At 37.1% G+C, this 17,598-nt stretch overlaps 1 protein-coding gene across 1 annotated transcript in view; it reads left to right on the top strand.

The window, feature by feature from the left end:
• The first annotated feature begins 3,466 nt into the window (after positions 1–3,466).
• Positions 3,467–17,598, top strand: part of NDUFS4 (NADH:ubiquinone oxidoreductase subunit S4) — a 106,502-nt gene continuing 92,370 nt past the window's right edge. The window contains exon 1 of the mRNA XM_029940908.1: positions 3,467–3,594. Within this exon, the coding sequence (XP_029796768.1) occupies positions 3,497–3,594 (98 nt within the window). The 5' untranslated portion in view covers positions 3,467–3,496. The remainder of the gene's footprint in view (positions 3,595–17,598) is intronic.

The raw sequence follows: 17,598 nt of genomic DNA, 5'->3' as shown, positions 1-17,598 counted from the left end.
CATGGTTCATGGGTTCGAGTCCCGCATTGGGCTCTGTGCTGACAGCTAGCTCAGAATCTGGAGACTGTCTTCAGATTCTGTGTCTTCCTCTCTCTCTGACCCTTCCCTGCTCGCGCTGTCTCTCTATCTCTCAAAAATAAATAAAAAACATAAGAAATAAAAACAAGAAACAACTAATCTGCACTTCATCAAAATGTAATACATTTTTTTTAAATGTTTTATTTATTTTTGATACAGGGAGAGACAGAGCATGAGAGGGGGAGGAGCAGAGAGGGGAGACACAGAACTGGAAGCAGGCTCCAGGCTTTGAGCTAGCTGTCGGCACAGAGCCTGACGCGGGGCTCGAACCCACGAACGTGAGATCTGACCTGAGCCGAAGCCGGAGGCTTAACCGACTGAGCCACCCAGGCGCCCCAAAATGTAATACATTTACTGTGCAACAGACCCTGTTAAGAGGATGAAAAGACAAGCTACAGACAGGGGAAAATATTTGCAAACCACATATCTGATAAAAGACTCATATTTGGAATATATAAACACCTCTCAAAATATAACAGGCAAAAACAAATCATGCAATTCGAAAATGAGCAGAAGACATGAGACATTTAACTGAATAGAATATACAGATGGCAAATAAGCACATGAAAAGATATTTGATATTATTAGCCATCAGGAGAGTGTAAAGTAAGGCCATGATGAGTTATCACGATATACCTACTCTTAATGTTAGCCAAGCTAAAATTAAAAAAAAGTGATATACCAAATGCTGGTAAGGATAAAAAGAAACTGATTCTTATATATTGCTAGTAGGAATGTAAAATAGTATAACTACTTTGAAAAATTAAGTAGTTTCCTAAAACTACAAATATGTGTATCACATGACCTAGCATTGTGCTTTTGAACACAAAGCACAGAGAAATAAACATTTATGCCGACACAGAAAAATGAGTATTCATAACAGTTTTATTTACTTATTTTAAGAATGTATATTATTTTGAGAGAGAGAGTGTATATTATTTTGAGAGAGAGAGTGAGAGCAAGTGTGCTCCTGCACATGCATGTGTGCATGAGCAGGGGAGGGGTATAAAAGAGAGGGAGGGAGAGAATCCCAAACAGGCTCCATGTCAGCAAGGAGCCCAATGTGAGGCTTGATCTCACAACCGTGAGATCATGACCTAAGCAGACACCAAAAGTCTAATGATTAACTGAGCCACCCAGGTTCTCTGTAGTTTTATTTTTAATAGCCAAAAATGGAAAACAACAAAAATGTTACAATAGGTGAATGGTTAAACAAATGGGTATGCTCATTCATGTATCTTACTGTATTTGCTTTTCTGGAGAATCCTAATATGCCAGGAATGCTACTTAGCAATAAAAAGAAATGCACTGTTGGTATGTGTATTAACTTGAACGGTTCTCAAGGGCAATATGCTGAGTGTAAGAAGCCAACCTCAAAAGTCATATACTGAGTCAATTTATGTAACATACTTGAAATGTCAAAATTGTAAGAATGGAAACGTACATTTAACTTCGAACAACATGGGTTTGAACTATGCAGATCTACTTATATATGAACTTTTTTCCATACAGTACAGTACTGTAAATGCATTTTCTCTTCCTTATGATTTTCTTTTTTCCTTTTAAAACAGAAACTATTTTTTAAAGTAAATTCTACACCCAACACAGGGCTCAAACTCACAAGGAGTTCTTAATATTTTCTTTTCTCCAGCTTACTTTATTGTAACAATACAGTATAAAATATACAAAATATCCATTAATTGTTGATGTTATTGGTAAGGATTCTGGTCATTAGTAGGCTATTCATAGTTAAGTTTTGAGGAGTCGAAAATTATATGTGGACATTCAACTACGCAGGTCACCTGAGCCCCTGCTTTGTTTAAGGATCAACTGAATGGTGGCCAAGAGCAGTGACTTGGGAGTTATTATAAAATGGTAGCACCCTGGAGATCTTTGTGGTTATGAAATAGTTCTGAACCTTGATTGTGGGAGTGGTGTCATGAATTGACACATGTGATAGAATGATACAAAACTATCCTAACATTTTATATCAGTGTCAGTCTCCTGGCTTTAATGTGTACTAGAGTTATGGAAGTTGCAATCAATGGGAGAAACTGGGTGAAAAATCTGCACTGTTTTTGCAGCTTCTTGTGAAATCTCTAATTATTTCAAAATAAATACTTTAAAAGAAAATTCCCTCTGAGACATCTCTCCTTTGCCTTCCTTCACCTTTCTGTACATTTCCCTTTTCCCTTGACATGGTTTTCTTTCCTTAGAGCCAGGTGTTAGGTGTTACAGTGTTGAATCTTTTCCTTCTTTCCTTATGTATTGAGTTTTCTTTTAATTGGTCATAATGAAGAACCAAGTTATCCCCTCTATTCTTTTAATATCATCATGTTTTCAAGTGCTTTATTTAAAAGCAGGAATCTTAAAAAAAAAAAATCTCTTTAAAAACAAACCCCATGGGGTGCCTGAGTGACTCAGTCTGTTGAGCGTCCAACTTCGGCTCTCACAGTTCATGGGTTCGAGCCCGGCATCGGACTCTGTGCTGACAACTAGCTCGGAGCCTGGAGCCTACTTCAGATTCTGTGTCTCCCTCTCTCTCTGTCCCTGCCCTGTTCATGCTCTGTCTCTGTCTCTCAAAAATAAAGAAATGTTAAAAAAAAACAAAACACACCACAAACTAACCTTTTATTTTAAATAATTCATAGTTGTTTTTAAGGCCAGCAGCTTACAATACAAAAATGTTTCCAACATTTGTCTCAGAAGATAATTTTTGTTTTATATGCATGAAGCATTAATAATATTCTTGGTGTGTATGTATTATGATTGCATATTCAGAATTTACTGGGAAGGCAGGGGTTTCAAATATTGTGTTCTATTAGTTTTTCATATGAACCCACATGTCAAAAAAATAATCCTTTTCTGGGCCATGTGTCCAAACTGGAAAATATGATCGTTACAACTAGAGAACATCAAACTAAATACAGCCCTTTTCCTGAGGGCTTAACATACTGAATCTGGCAACACTTTGGAAAAGTACTACTTTAGGTTCTCAAGAACCCAAAGAGCCCTCTGGCTCTTCCAGTGGGCTCAGCCCTAAATATGCTGAGCCCTTTGAAAAAATTATGAGTTGCAGGTGTTTAAAATTTCCAGGTTTTTTGTGTTTCTGTGTTTCTGTGCGCGTGGGGGGTGTGTCTTTTCCTTAAACAACCAGTAAACCAGCCCTAGCAACAAACAAGATTACAATTTGTGGAGATAATATTTACACAATGCACCGCTGATTTTATTCCATTCATTTTTCTTATCTCTTTCAATCAAACCTATCTCCTTTTTTCTGAACTCCAGTATTTAACAAAACGCCCAACAAAAATGAAATTAACAAAAGTCCACTCCCTTACATTGTAGCTACAGACGCTTGAGAACGAAGGAAGTTTGTCCCTTCCGGTGATCCGTTCTGGCGTTTGCCTGCAGCAAGATGGCGGCGGTCTCAATGTCAGTGGCGCTGAGGCAAATGTTGTGGGGGAAAAGGGCAGTGGCTGTAGCTGCCATTTCCGCTTCCAGGGTTCCTACCAGGTAACAGAATTGTCAGGCTTCTTCTTCAAGCTTCTGGGGTCTCAGCACGTTTGCGGAGGTCTCTGCTGGCTTGGTCCCGGAGAAGGCCTCTGGGAAAGCGTTTTCCGCTGGGGCGGTTGGATTTGGGACTAGCTGCTTTTCAGGGGCACTGGCCAGGCGAGTGGGGGTGTGAATGCGGGGATGGGGGGAGGAAGACCTCTGGTTTCTTGGAAACTTTTGGACTGTTGCTGTGAGAGAGGCTCTGTGGGGTGGGGTTGTCTCCAGGGCTGCTAGCCGAGCCCTAGCCCCCAAGGAAGGGGAGGGGTCTCACTGATGTTTCGCCCCACTTTACGCTCCCCTTCCATTTTACACCTGTTTCTCCATCACTCCAGCCCTTGGGGGGGTTAAGTCCCTCTCTCCCTTACATGGCTTTAAGTGGTATTAGTGGGTTTCTGAATAGAAAGATTGTTTTATTCATCAACCTGCTTGGTTGGATTTCAACGATAGTGAACATACCACTGCTAGTAATAATACTGGAAGCTAATTTTTAAAAGGGCGGTGGTAATGCCGGGAGGTTTCATGTCCAGAATTTTATTAAAGCTTCACAATAATTCAGAGGTTGTTGCTGTTGTTTTGCTTTGAGCGTTTTTGTGATGGTGATTTTTTTCTGACTACCTTACTTAATCCTCCATTTCCCTGTTTTCCCGAATTTTCCTGACTGGTACTAACACAACAGCATATACACACAGTAGTGTGTTTATCGGCAAATAATTATGTTTTATCGCTATTTTCGCCGCTTGTTATAAGTCAGGGCATGTATCGAATGCCTTTTGCATGCACTGGAGACTACACTACGTGCTTTAGAATAACATGGAAAGACTACAGGGACAGATGGGGGTGGTTAAAAATTGAGGATCTGGTCAAATAGTAATTAACTTAGTGTTAAATATAAAGGGAATCCAGAGCGTTAGAACTAGTTAATTAGAAAGGATTTTTGAGGTAAATTTTATTAAGGTTTTAAGTCGTGGGTGTTGAGGGTTGGGGGTGGGAAGAGAAGAAGAGTTCTGGGTAGGGTCAGTGTCTTATGAAAAGCTTTGAAGGCAATAGTAGATATATACATAATAAAGAGTTGTTGAAAAATAAGGATGCTAAGATTGTGGAAAGGTAAAAAAAGTTTGTGATGAACTATTCTACATATGAAGAACTTGAAGAATGGAAAGTGTTTCTCTAAGTAAAATACCCCACCGGTTGAATTAGGGCTGTGAGAGAGGTAATCCAAGTTAGTTCTTGTTCTCCTAGACATTATGGAGAATGATTTTGCATTCCCACGTAATTATTCAGAGTAGCCCTAGAACTCAAAACAAATTTGAAGGGGCATGGCTAATCAAGACATGACTGTATATCTATCTAAACTGTATATTTAAGTCAGCCATTTTGTCAGCAATTATTGAAGTTAAGGTACTGGATTTTAGAAACTGATGATAATTAGTACTACTTATGAAAATTTGAAGAGTTTCTGTTTGTAAATGTGCTAGATTTGAAAATAAAGTATTAGATTATATAAAGTGATCTTTGTTTCACACTTAAAAAAACTTAAAACCCAAGGAAAACGAATTTTAACCACTAGTCAAATGACACATTTATCTGCCTTTTAAAAAAGATATTAAGTAACTTCTACACCCAATGTGGGGCTGGAACTCACAATCCCCAGACCAAGAGTTGTATGCTCTACTGAGCCAGCCAGCTGCCTCCATTTATTCGCTTTCTGTAACACTTTTTTTTTTTTTTTTTTTTTGCCCAAAGAACTAATGATGTTCATCTCACCTTGAGGGAAATTTATGGCCCTTCTCACTTAACGTATTATTGGCTTTTCACCCATAAGCGTTGTCTTTCCATTATGTTTTGAAGGTAATGAGGATCTGAAAAGGTTGTGTATGGAAAGAGAACAAATTAATGGGATAATCTAAATCTAAAATTCATTTCATTGTAATACTTAGAAAACATTTGCAAATAATGTAACATTCAGATCCCTTGAATAAAGTGAGGGAGGGTGGAATCAGTAAGGCAGTTGGTAAGGAGGAGAGTAGTGAACAAATACTGAAGAAAGCCTCTATGAATAGAAGGAAAGAAGCAGTTACATTAACTTGTGTGAAATTAACTACAGCATATCAGTAAAAAAGAGTAAACAAAAAAAACCCAACAACATACCCAGAAAGGAGAAAAATTATTTAAACAGTATAGATGATTCAGTTGAAATAATTACTGAGATCATGCTCCAGAGTGGGTCTCAATTTCCATATGCTTCTCATTTCTCTGGACTCCATGAGAGGGGGGAAAAAAACGAATAAATGGCCTGCATTTATTCATACCTTCCCTGAGTTTCTAACAGAATTGTCTCAGGTGAGTTTAACTATTTAGGATTTTAATTGAAAAGCTAGATAAAACGGTGCTCTTTCAGAATAGCAATACTTTGGACTCCATGTCTAATACAGTGTTGTTGTTATTTTTTAACCTATTTGTATATTAGCTATCCCTGTTTCATCACTTTTCAATTTGAACTCAATCTTGTGTTTACCTCAAACACAGTTCCTTAGGGTCTGCATAGGGGGTTAATTAATGAATGGTGAAGACTAAGTGTATAGACTTTTTGTTTTGTTTTCAAGTTTATTTATTTATTTTGAGGGTGAGAGCACGGGCTGGGGAGGGCAGAGAGAGGAGAGGGAAATTCCAAGCAGGCTCTACACTGTCAGCACAGAGCCCAACGTAGGGCTCAAACTCATGAACCGTTAGATCATGCCCTGAGCCTGAGCCAAAATCAGGAGTCTGATGATTAACCACCTGAGTCACTCAGATGTCCCGTGTATGGATCTTTTCTGTGAGGCTTATTTTGTGTTTCATTCTCTGGCTCTGTTGTGTTTCTCTGTTTCCTTTTTCAGCATTAGATAAGCCAGTATGACATTATAAGTCTTCAGGAACCTTCAGTGAGTAAGATGTGCTAAAGCTGTCAGGCCTAAGGTTGGCAACGGTTCTGTGTATAATACACCTTATTGGGAAACTGAGCCCAAATTTGAGAAACTAATTTAGAGATGTATGATTGTGAGGAAAAGCAGGAAGCCATTGGTAGTATTTCTATTGATAGCCTCATCAGTGAAAGCCAAGTAAGTACTAATCTACATAAATGTGAATATTAGAATCTACAACACATATTCTTTTCTAATTACTTGCAGTGGTCTGAGATTAGGATATTGACCTAAAACTCTGTTAACTTTTGGATGGAAGTTGTCTTATGAATAGATGTTTTTTTTTATTTAGAAATTTCTTTGACAAGCGTCCCAACTCTCTTGTATTCAAGTTTTAAAAAGAGGTAGAAATGAATTTATTTAGGAAAGGGTATTCATGGAATATGATAACTTTTTAGGCATAATAGTAACTAAATATGATTATTAGACTTGCCTCCTGCAAGTTATTTTGCAGGAAGTTTTTAAAAGTTAATGATACATTGAGCTTAATGGGGAAAGAAGCAACCTGGTTTTGTAATACATGTTAGAAGGCTCCGTTTGGGCATGGGTGAGTATAGAATAAGATTATTTCACATGAAAAAGCTTCTAAAATATATCCCTTGGTTATATAAAGTTGAGAATCATTTTTTTAGTATTTGTTCTGAGCCAAATTAATAGTAGCTGATCTTTATTTCTCACTGTGTATTAGCCACTGTGCCAGTGAGCCTGCATTATCTTACATATTTCTCAGTAATCCTATGACTTTAGGTGTTATTTTTATTTTTCAGGTGAGGAGACATTTTAAAATTTACTAGGAAAGAATCTGGTTTAGTAGTCTAAAGGAACATGTTGACTTTAGTAATGAGAAGTCTATGTCTGCCAATAGTAAGACCTCAGTGTCTTCTCTGCTTTTCTTTTAGCAGCATGTCTTTATTTGAGAAACTGTCTGATGCTCTTTACTTTCACTGTTCCTTTTGTAAAGTGACAGTCTCCTAATGAGGAATTAGGGATTTTTCTGTTTTATTTTTTTTGTAGTAAGGCTTTCCCCCTCTTAAGTTTGGTAATTATTTTTGATGAGAAACTTTGTATATGTGATTTGATTATTATACTTTCTTACCCTCTTAAACAAAACGCATGTAGTATATATTTTAAACAAGGTAAAGAAAAGATATTTTTCTTTTTTTCTTACTCCAGTGATCATTAGGAAAAGTTATTGTATTCTGATGCCTTTAAAAACTATCAAGTGTCTGCTATACTTTCTGAGTTCTTTGTCTGCTTTTTAATAGTGTTTTTGTGTCCTTCCTTGACTGGTCTCTCTTTAGCAGTTTCACTACCCTTTTTCATTTGCCATGAGTTTGAATACCGACCAAATAAACCTGTTAAGATTTTTGTAAAATAAAGTAGGCTTAATGAAGCTTTCTGATGATGACTGAAATTTACTTTGTTGTGATTAAAACCTTGAGCTTTTTTAAGGTTGACAGATAATTACATATAATACATGAGCTCTCACTGTAACTTTTTTTTTTTTTTTTTTTTTTAGTTTGCAGTGTCCTAAGACCCTAGTGGAACTTTATTGAACCTGAATTTGGAGTAGCCAGATTCTTCTCAATGACTGTCATCTAAATATTTGGATATTTTAGCAAACTATTCTAATTCTTTTGCCTTTTAAGTAGTGGCATGAGAGCAATTTAGAATTCCTGTTTCAAATTTTCTGTTTTATTTTGATAGGCAAATACAACCTTTGGTTCTTTAGAACTAGTTAGTTACTCAAATGTGACCTTTTCTTTTTGCATTGACTTAACGTTTTCCTTTATGGGATCGCACTCCAGTTAGGTGGTTTTTTAAACCTTTGCCGTATATCAAAATCACCTGTTGTGTGAGTAAAAAATTTAGATGCCTCGGCCCCAATTTGTATTAGTTCGGTGAGTTTAAGTTGAGGCCTAACTGGTGATTCTGATGGGAAGGTAGCGCTAAAAACTACCGTTTGTGTGTTTTAAAATAGTTTCCATGCTATATCTTGAAAGACTTCAAAACGTATTTTTCCTTGGGGGTGAGGTGGAGATCTCCAGAAACAAAGAAAAATTCTTCCATCTTTGCATATTTCCCTAATCTAAATTAAGCTTTATGCTTTTACCCATGCACTGGATGGAAGCTTTTTCTTGGAGAAATTTTCCTTTGAGGGAGAGCAGGCATTTTGATAATTTTGGAGAAAGCAGGCCATGTTACTCGCTCTCTAGAGACTCTTGTTCTTCCTTTTGGAAGGGCTCAGGTTTAATATAGCGCAGCTGTTGAACTCTGCCCTTCAAAGTTTTAAGAAGAAAGTGTTTTATCCTTTAAAATGGAAATGCCTTTTTTAGGGAGGTGGTCTTTGGCTGGATATAGTTCTCTAAGAAAGTTGCATGCTTTTCTAGAGTTCTTTTGTTTCAGTGATTTCTTAGAATCGTTTCAGATGTTGAGAGCACAGTCTCATTTGAGAGTAAAAATCTGGCTGCTTTTGTATGTTTTGCTGTATCCTTAACAAAGCTAGATGAAGAGTTTATTTCTTTGTGTTTTCTAGGACTCGAAAATATGTTCTTTCCTTTATTCAGCCACTCAATACATAAGTAAATGGTCCTTGAATAGGGTTTACTAGACAAAAGATCCTGTTCTAGATGACTGTTCAGCAAGCCATATGCTTCTCCTAAAAATGTCAGTCTGTCTTGATGAGCTTTAAAGTGAATACAGATGTTTTGGCTCTTTTGAGGACTACCACTTTTTGTGTGGAAAGAGCACTTCTTTTTCAGGAGATTTCTTCAATATACTTATAGAAATTTGCATGAAATTTAGATTTATAACTTCTGTCTTTTAGGTCTAATGAAATTAGATTTAATTAAACAATGGTGATTTGAGTTTAATTTTAATATCCTTAGTATAAATGAGATTTGGGGAAATAAAATAGATCTCAATATGGCTTTTATTAAGATTTTGTATTTAGTCTTTTTTAAAATTTAAAACTCACAGTGTTGTGTAATAGTTACCTTCATGCAATGAAAGGTGATATTTTCGCAGGAAGGGTTACCTTTTTAGATGGTCAGTGCCTTCTACTTTGATTAACTGTAGAAGTTATAGTCCTTAGATTCATACAGTGTTTGAGTTGGGAGAAAACTAGGATTTTCCTGCCTGATCTTTTGTTTATGGAGGAATCTCTAGAATTTCCTGCTTCTTGATTATCTAACACTTGAGGAATAAATGGTAAATTTCTGGTAGCCCTAGAAAACCCTCTAATTACCGATTCAGTGGTGAATGATATTTCCTTTAATACTGTATAGAAAAATTCTAAATTCCATGCACATGCCAGCCTTTCAGATAATTTAAGATATTTGTCATTACTCATTCCCTCCTTTAAGACTATGCTCTAGACTTAACATATCCAGTGGGTTTTCTTTTTTTTTGCCCTTTATTATTACCAGATATCCTAATGTTTTACTAACTCTTGGTATTCCTTAGGATGTGTTCCATTTTGCCAGTATCTTTCTTTGAGCTATATACTGTACTTTATTTTTTTTTCCTTTTATAGTTTATTGTCAAGTCGGTTTCCATAAAACACCCAGTGCTCATCCCAAGTGCCCTCCTTCATGCCCATCACCCCTTTCCCCCTCTCCCGACCCCCATCAGCCCTGTTTGTTCTCAGTATTCAAGAGCCTCTCATGGTTTGCCACCCTCCCTCTCCCCAACTATTTTTCCACCCTTCCCCTCCCCCATGGTCCTCAGTTAAGTTTCTCCTGTTCTACTTATGAGTGAAAACACATGGTATCTGTCCTTCTCTGCCTGAGTTCTTTCACTTAGCATAATACCCTCGAGTTCCATCCACGTTGCTACAAATGGCCAGATTTCATTCTTTCTCATTGCCATGTAGTATTCCACGTATATACTGTACTTTTAACTATATGAAATTCTCAGAGATGATAACTTAGTTGAAAATTGAATTAATGAGAAAAGTTTACTCTCAGTTGGAATTAAAAAATTTTTATTTTTAAAATTATAAAGAAAAATTCACTTTTTCCCTTTTGGCGAACAGTTTTTAGAATTTAACACATGTAGAGATTTGTGTAATCACCATAACAGTCAGGGTATAGAATCCCAAAAGAATTCATCACCCTGAAAGATGCCCTCATGTTATCCCTCCTGACTCTTATAATCCCTGGCAGTAAGTAATCTTTTTTTCATTTCCATAGTTTTGTGGTTTTGAGGCTATAATTTAAATGGGGCCATGCAGTATACAGTCTTGTGAAGATTGAAGTCTTTCACTTAGCATAATGCCTTTGAGATTACTTGGGTTGTTGTGTGTATTTATAGTTTATTCTTTTTTTATGGCTAAGTAGTACATATTTTGTGGATGTGCCACACAGTTTATCCATTCACCCCTTGAAGGACATTTGGATTATTTCTGGGTTTTGATAGTCATAAATAGAGCCATTTTAAACATTTGTGTACAGGAGTTATATAAACATGATTTCATTTTTCTAGAGTAGCTACCCAAGAGGGAGATTCCTGGGTCATTGGTAGTAGTTGTTGAACTTTATAGGTACTGATAAACCATTTTCTACAGTGGTTGTACCATTTTACTTAAAAAATATTTTTTGAATGTTTATTTTTGAGAGAGAGAAAGACAGAGCACTCATAAGGGAAGGGCAGACACAGAATCTGAAGCAGGCTCTAGTCTCTGAGCTGTCAGCACAGAGCCTGGCGTGGAGCTTGGACTCATGGACCTTGAGATCATGACCTGAGCTGAAGTCGGGTGCTTAACTGACTGAGCCACCCAGGTGCCCCTCATGTTGCTTTTTCACTAGTAATGTATGAAAATTTCATTGCTCTGTGTCCCATTAACATTGATATTATAGTATTTTTTAACTTAGCCATTTTAATAGATGTATAATGATATTTCATTGTGGTTTTTATATTTTTAAACCAAAAAAATGTTTATTTTTGAGAAACAGAGAAAATGAACAGGGGAAGAGCAGAGAGAGGGGGGTACAGAGTATCCTAAGCAGGCTGTGTGGTATCAGCTGCAGAGCTTGAACTCACGATCTGTGAGATCATAAGCCACGCAAGTTTGTGGTTTATTAAATAACTTTATTGAGATATAATTTATATACCATAAAATTCAGTCACATAAAGTAAAATTTGATTGTGGTTAGTATATTCACAGTGTTGTACAACCATTCAGAGTCAATTTTAAAACATTTTTATGACCCCCAAAAGATACCCTGTGCCCACTAGCTCTTAACTTCCTGTTTTTCCCTTTCTTCCAGTCCTAGGCAATCAATAATCTACTTTCTGTCTCTGTAGATTTGCCGGCTCTGGACATTTCATACAAATGGAATCACGTATGATCTTTTGTGACTCAGTTCTTTTACTTAGCATAATGTTTTCAAGGTTTATCCAAGTTGTAGCATCTATCAGTACTTTATTCCTATTTATTGATAAATAAAATTCCATTGTATGGACATACCACATTTTATTTATCCATTAGTTGATGGGCATTGGGGTTGTTTCCACTTTTGACTATTAGGAGTAATGACCTATGAAACATTTATATATAAGTTTTTGTGTAGACACATGTTTTTATTTTTGGGGGGATATACAGAAGAGTTGTATTGCTGGAGAATGTTGTAGCTCTCTGTTTCGTCTTTTAATTAACTGCCAGACTTTTTCCACAGTGGCTGCACCATTTTACATTTCCATCAACAGTGGATGAGGGTTCAGTGTCTTCACAACCTTGCTGACACTTGTTATGGTCTTTATTATAACCATCCTACTGAGTGTAAAGTGGTGTCCTGGTGGTTTTTATTTGTATTTCCATGATGGCTAACTCATTATGGTTTAGATCTGTTTCCCTAGTGGCTAATGATGTTGAACTTTGGAGAAGTGTTTGTTTATATATTTGGCCCATTTTTTAATTGAGCTGTTTGTTTTCTTATTGTTGAGCTCTGAGAGTTCTTAAAATAAGTCTGGATATAAGTCTTTTGTCAGATATATGGTTTGTAAATATTTTCTCCCAATCTGTAGCTTTTCTTCTTTTAACTGTATCTTTTACAGAGTAAAGGTTTTAATTTTAATAAAGTCCTATTTACCAGTTTTGTTTTCTTTTATGGATATACTTTTGTTGTCCTAAGAACTCTGCCGACCCCTGTCAGGGAGCCCTCTTGCTCAATTATAGATAGACCCAGCAGTTACTTCTTATTGTACTTTCTTGAGGCCTTGACAAAGACATTTTGCAGTGACCCAAACATTCCAGTTGCCAGACCAGAAAAGCCCCGATAGCAGTGGAATGCCTTGAAGACCACATCTCACCCATCCCCTTCTAGCTCATGGTCATAGGCTGAACACCTACTGACCTCTACCTACTCATAGTCACACCCTCTCTGCCTATTCTCTTGAACTTACTCCCCTGAACTCTCTCTTTAAAACTCTAGGTGTCCATTTTGCTGGTGTAGAGGTAGATTGTTAAGGCTCCCGCCTGCCACCTCCCATGGCTGCTGGCATGTCTCACTTGCTCTTTTCCAAACCCTTGTCTGTTGAGGGATTGACTTCTCTTGTCATTGAGTTTATCTGAGTTTGTTCCACAATACTGTTGGCATACCCAATTAGGAGCAATACCTTGAGTTTGTTCAGGCCCCTCAGGATTCCCTGGAAGGAACAGAAGGCTGTGGAAGCACCAGGGCTTCCCCATTTCCTGAGTTTCCTGAGTTTGCAGCTGTATGTTTGGTAACAACCCCAGGTTGAAGATTTTTTTTTCATATTCTCTAAGTTTTGAAGTTTAATGTTTTACATTCAGATCTATGATCTATTTTAAGTGAATTTTATATAAAGTGAGATTTAATTTAAGGTTAATTTTTTTTTTTTTTTGGCATGTGAGTATACACTTGTTCAATACCATTTATTGTAAAGACTGTCTTTTTGTTTCTGGGTTTTTTTTTGTTTGTTTGTTTTGTTTTTTTGTTTTTTTTACTTTTTTAACTGATCTCTACATCTGACAGATTTACAACCCTAAGATCAAGAGTTGCATGCTCTCCCAGTTTAGTCAGCCAGGCGCTCCTAAAGACCATCCCTTTTCCATTGAATTGATTTTGCACCTTTAAAAAATTAAAAAAAAAAATTTTTATGTCTTATTTATTTTTTAGAGAGAGAGTACAGGCAGGGGAGGGGCAGAGAGAGAGGGAGACACAGAATCTGAAGCAGGCTCCAGGCTCTGAAATATCAGCACAGAACCTGACATGGGGCTTGAACTCATGAACTGTGAGATCATGACCTGAGCTGAAGGCAGACACTTATCCGAGTGAGCCACCCAGATATCCAGATTTTGCACCTTTATCAGCAATCTTTTCGTTATATATGGGTCCGTTTTTGTATTCTTTATTGTGTTGTATTGATCTAAATCCTTTGCCAGTACCATACAGTTTTGATTATTATAGCTTCATAGTAAATGGGTATTAAAATTGAGTGATTCTTCCAGTTTCATTCTTTTTTTTTAAAGAAAATTTTAACTATTCTAGTTTCTTTGCCTTTCCATCTAAATTTTATTTTATGTTTCAGTTTTATTAAAATTTTTTAATGTTTGTTTTGGAAAGAGAGCGTGTGAGTGGAGAAGGGGCAGAGAAAGGTGTAGAAAGAATCTGAAGCATGCTTTAGGTTCTAAGCTGTCAGCATAGAGCCTGACACAGGGCTCAAACCCATGAACTGTGAGATCATGACCTGATCAAAATCAAGAGTCAGATGCTCAACAGACGCAGCCACCCAGGTACCCCTAAAATTTTCAGTTTCTAAGTGTACTTTGCTGTGTATAGAAATAGGATTGATTTGGGCACACCTGGCTGGAGCCTGGGACTCTTGCCCTTGAGGTCTTGAGTTCCAGCCAAATGTTGAGAGTAGAGCTTACTTAAAAAAAAAATAGCATTGACTTTGTGTTAGAACTTTTTATCCTATAACCTTGCTGAATTTATTTGTCCTATATGTATTTTGTAAATTCTTTGGGATTTTTAAAAGTAGGTAATCATGCAGTCTGTGAATAGGGTCGGCTTATTTCTTTTGCTCCAGTCTCTGTGCCTTTTGTTTCTTTTAATTTTCCCAGAGGATGTTAAAGAAGGCTGGTGACACTGGACATTCTTGCCATTTACCAGGCTTTGGGGAAAGCAGTCAGGTTTTCACCATTACGTATAGTGTTAGCTAAAGTTGAGGAAGTTTCCTTCTAATAATTTTTGCTAGAGTTTTTATCATGAGTGGATGTTCTATGAGACTTCCTCTTTTTTTTTTTAATGTTTATTTATTTTTTTAGAGAGAGAGCTGGGGACAGACAGAGAGAGACAGGGAGAGAGAATCCCACGCAGGCTCCATGCTGTCAACACAGAGCCCAGCACAGGACTCCATCTCACCAATTGAGATCATGATCAGAGCTGAAATCAAGAGTCACATACCCAGTTGACTGAGCCACCCAGGTGCCCCAAGACTTCCTCTTTGATGCGAGTTCTTTAGAGGAGTTTTGTTTAATTTCCAAATATTTGGAGATTTTCCTCTCATTTTTCTGTTAACTAATTTTGAATTTAATTGCATTAGGTTCGGAAAATCCAGTTCCCTAGGTTTCCCTTTTCAGTTTCCATCCAGAAATTTGTGACTCTTCTTACCCTGCTCTGTAGTCATGGGTTAAGAGATGGAGAGACAGAGACTATAAAAAAACAAAAAAATGCAATAGGTATTGGTCCTGGTTTTTTAGCACAGCTTTAGTAAATGAAGTGTTGGCTCCTGCAGGTTTCCATGTGACCATGGAATTGCCTGTAGCTTGTGCACAGTGCATGGAAAAACAGAAACAAGAGGAAAAACATGGGTAGTTTTCGTACTTGTACATTTGGTTAGCCTGCTTCAGATTCTGTGTTCCCCCCCCTCTCTCTCTGCCTCTCCCTTCCTCACACTCTGTCTCTCAAAAATAAATAAATGTTAAAAAATTTTTTTAAAGGTTTTATTTCTAAGTAATCTCTATATCAAGCATGAGGCTTGAACCTACAACCCCGAGATCAAGTTGCATGCTCCACTGATTGAGCCAGCTAGGTGCTCCTTGTTTTCCATCCTGTTGATGGGTTTCAGCATACCACTTTAGTGCGTAGTTTGTACTGGAATATATACAACATTCGTCAGAGGTTATTTTACAAATTTCAGTTCCCTCTTCCCTTGAGACTTCAAACATGTTCTGTTGCTGATGAAGTTCATGATTTAAATACCTCTTAGTTAATGCTTATAAGTGGCCCCTCATTAGGGCTCAAGTTTTTATTTAGGTCTCAAATTTAATCTTTTAACTTCAAGTTCAAACTGTTAATTTGGCCAATCCCCTTAATAATTTTTTTACTAGTGTCCTTGACCCAAGCTTCAGGAAAAAGTGCTTTCCAGAGATAGACATATTAACTCCTGATACCAACCATGCTGCCAGGCTGTATTCTTAGCCTCATACTTGAACTGCTTTGCTTCATGTATCAGTCCAGTCTACCATCTCCGTTAACAGCAGTTAGGAGCACATGTTTTGGTCAGATCCACCTATATTTGAGTCCTACCTATGCCACTTCCTAATTCTGTGCTGCCTTTGTGCCTGTTTTCTGTTTTGTAAATTGGATATCATAATCTCTTTTTAAGTTGTTTGTTTATTTATTTTAAGAGAGAATCTCAAGCAGTGTCAGCTCAGAGCCCCAGCATGGTGCTCGAACTCAGGAACCATGAGATCATGACCTGAGCCAAAAACAAGAGTTGTACACTTACTTAATCGACTGAGCCATCCAGGTGCCCTATTCTTTCCTTCCCTTTTTGTTCTTTCCTTTCTTTTCCTTTCATAAATCTTACCTAGATTCTAGTTCTTCCTGGATTATGAAAGCAACTTGGAGTTTGTTTGTTTATTTACAGTATTTTATTCATGAGTGTATAAAAGAATTACCTGCACCAGGCTTTTTCCAGATTGTGACCTCCCATGCACTCCTCAGCTCAATGCAATCTATTTTTGGCATCCACCATTCCACTGAAATAGCTTTCATGAAGGTCGACAGTGACCCTGTTGCTAAATTAATAAGCTCTTTTTAATCCTTATCTTATGTGACCTTTGCAATCCAAAAAGATGACTTTCTTGTTATTGAAAGATTCTTTCTTTGACTTATACTTCAGCTTTTATCCTCAGTTGCCTTTGAGTACATTATCTTTTGCCCATTCCTTGAGCTGTCAATATTCCTCATTTGATTTCATAGCTCTTTATTGTTTTAAAAATGTCTTATATTTTATATACACTTGAATATATGTAACATACATGTTTTAGGAAGCATGTGGCAAAGTGAATTCATGTGGACTCACCATCCAGTATAAGAACTAGAGAATTACCAATACCTTTATTTGCATTCTCTCTGTGGTAGGCCGAATACTTGTCCCCTTCTTCCCAAATATATCCATGTTCTAATCCTCAGAACCTGTGAATGTTACCTTAGATGGCAAAAGGGACTTTGCAATAGGATTAAGTTGAGGATATTGAGATGGGAAGTAATCCTAGCAGGCCCGATGTAATCACAGTGGTTTTTATTAGGAAGGATGTATTATGAGTCAGAGGAAAAGAAAATGTCACCATGGAAGCAGAGAGTGGAGCGATGTGACCATTTACGAAGGAATGCCAGCAGCTTCTAAAAGCTAAAAAAAATTAGGAACAGATTCTCTTTTGGAGCTTCCAGAAGGAACAAGTCTTGCTTGACATTATTAGCCTGTGAGACTCATTTGGACTTTTGACCTCCAGAACTGTAAGAGAGTAAGTTTATGTTGTTTTAATCCACCAGCTTTGTGGTAGTTTGTTACAGTGGCAGAAGAAAACTAACATGCTCTGCTTGTGTCTCATCTACCTTGACGTCAGTTACCATCTATTTGTACTGAAGCCTAAGTGTATATGGTTCATTTGCTATAATATATACTTTTCACTCAAGAAAGTCAGCACACAGCTTAAAAAGGGTAAAATATGTTTTAAAAACATTTAAAA

The sequence above is a fragment of the Suricata suricatta genome, chromosome 6 (genome assembly GCF_006229205.1).
Source record: "Suricata suricatta isolate VVHF042 chromosome 6, meerkat_22Aug2017_6uvM2_HiC, whole genome shotgun sequence".
Taxonomy (NCBI): domain Eukaryota; kingdom Metazoa; phylum Chordata; class Mammalia; order Carnivora; family Herpestidae; genus Suricata; species Suricata suricatta.
The sequence above is the reverse complement of the archived record's forward strand: the minus strand, read 5'-3'. Positions and strand labels throughout refer to the sequence as shown.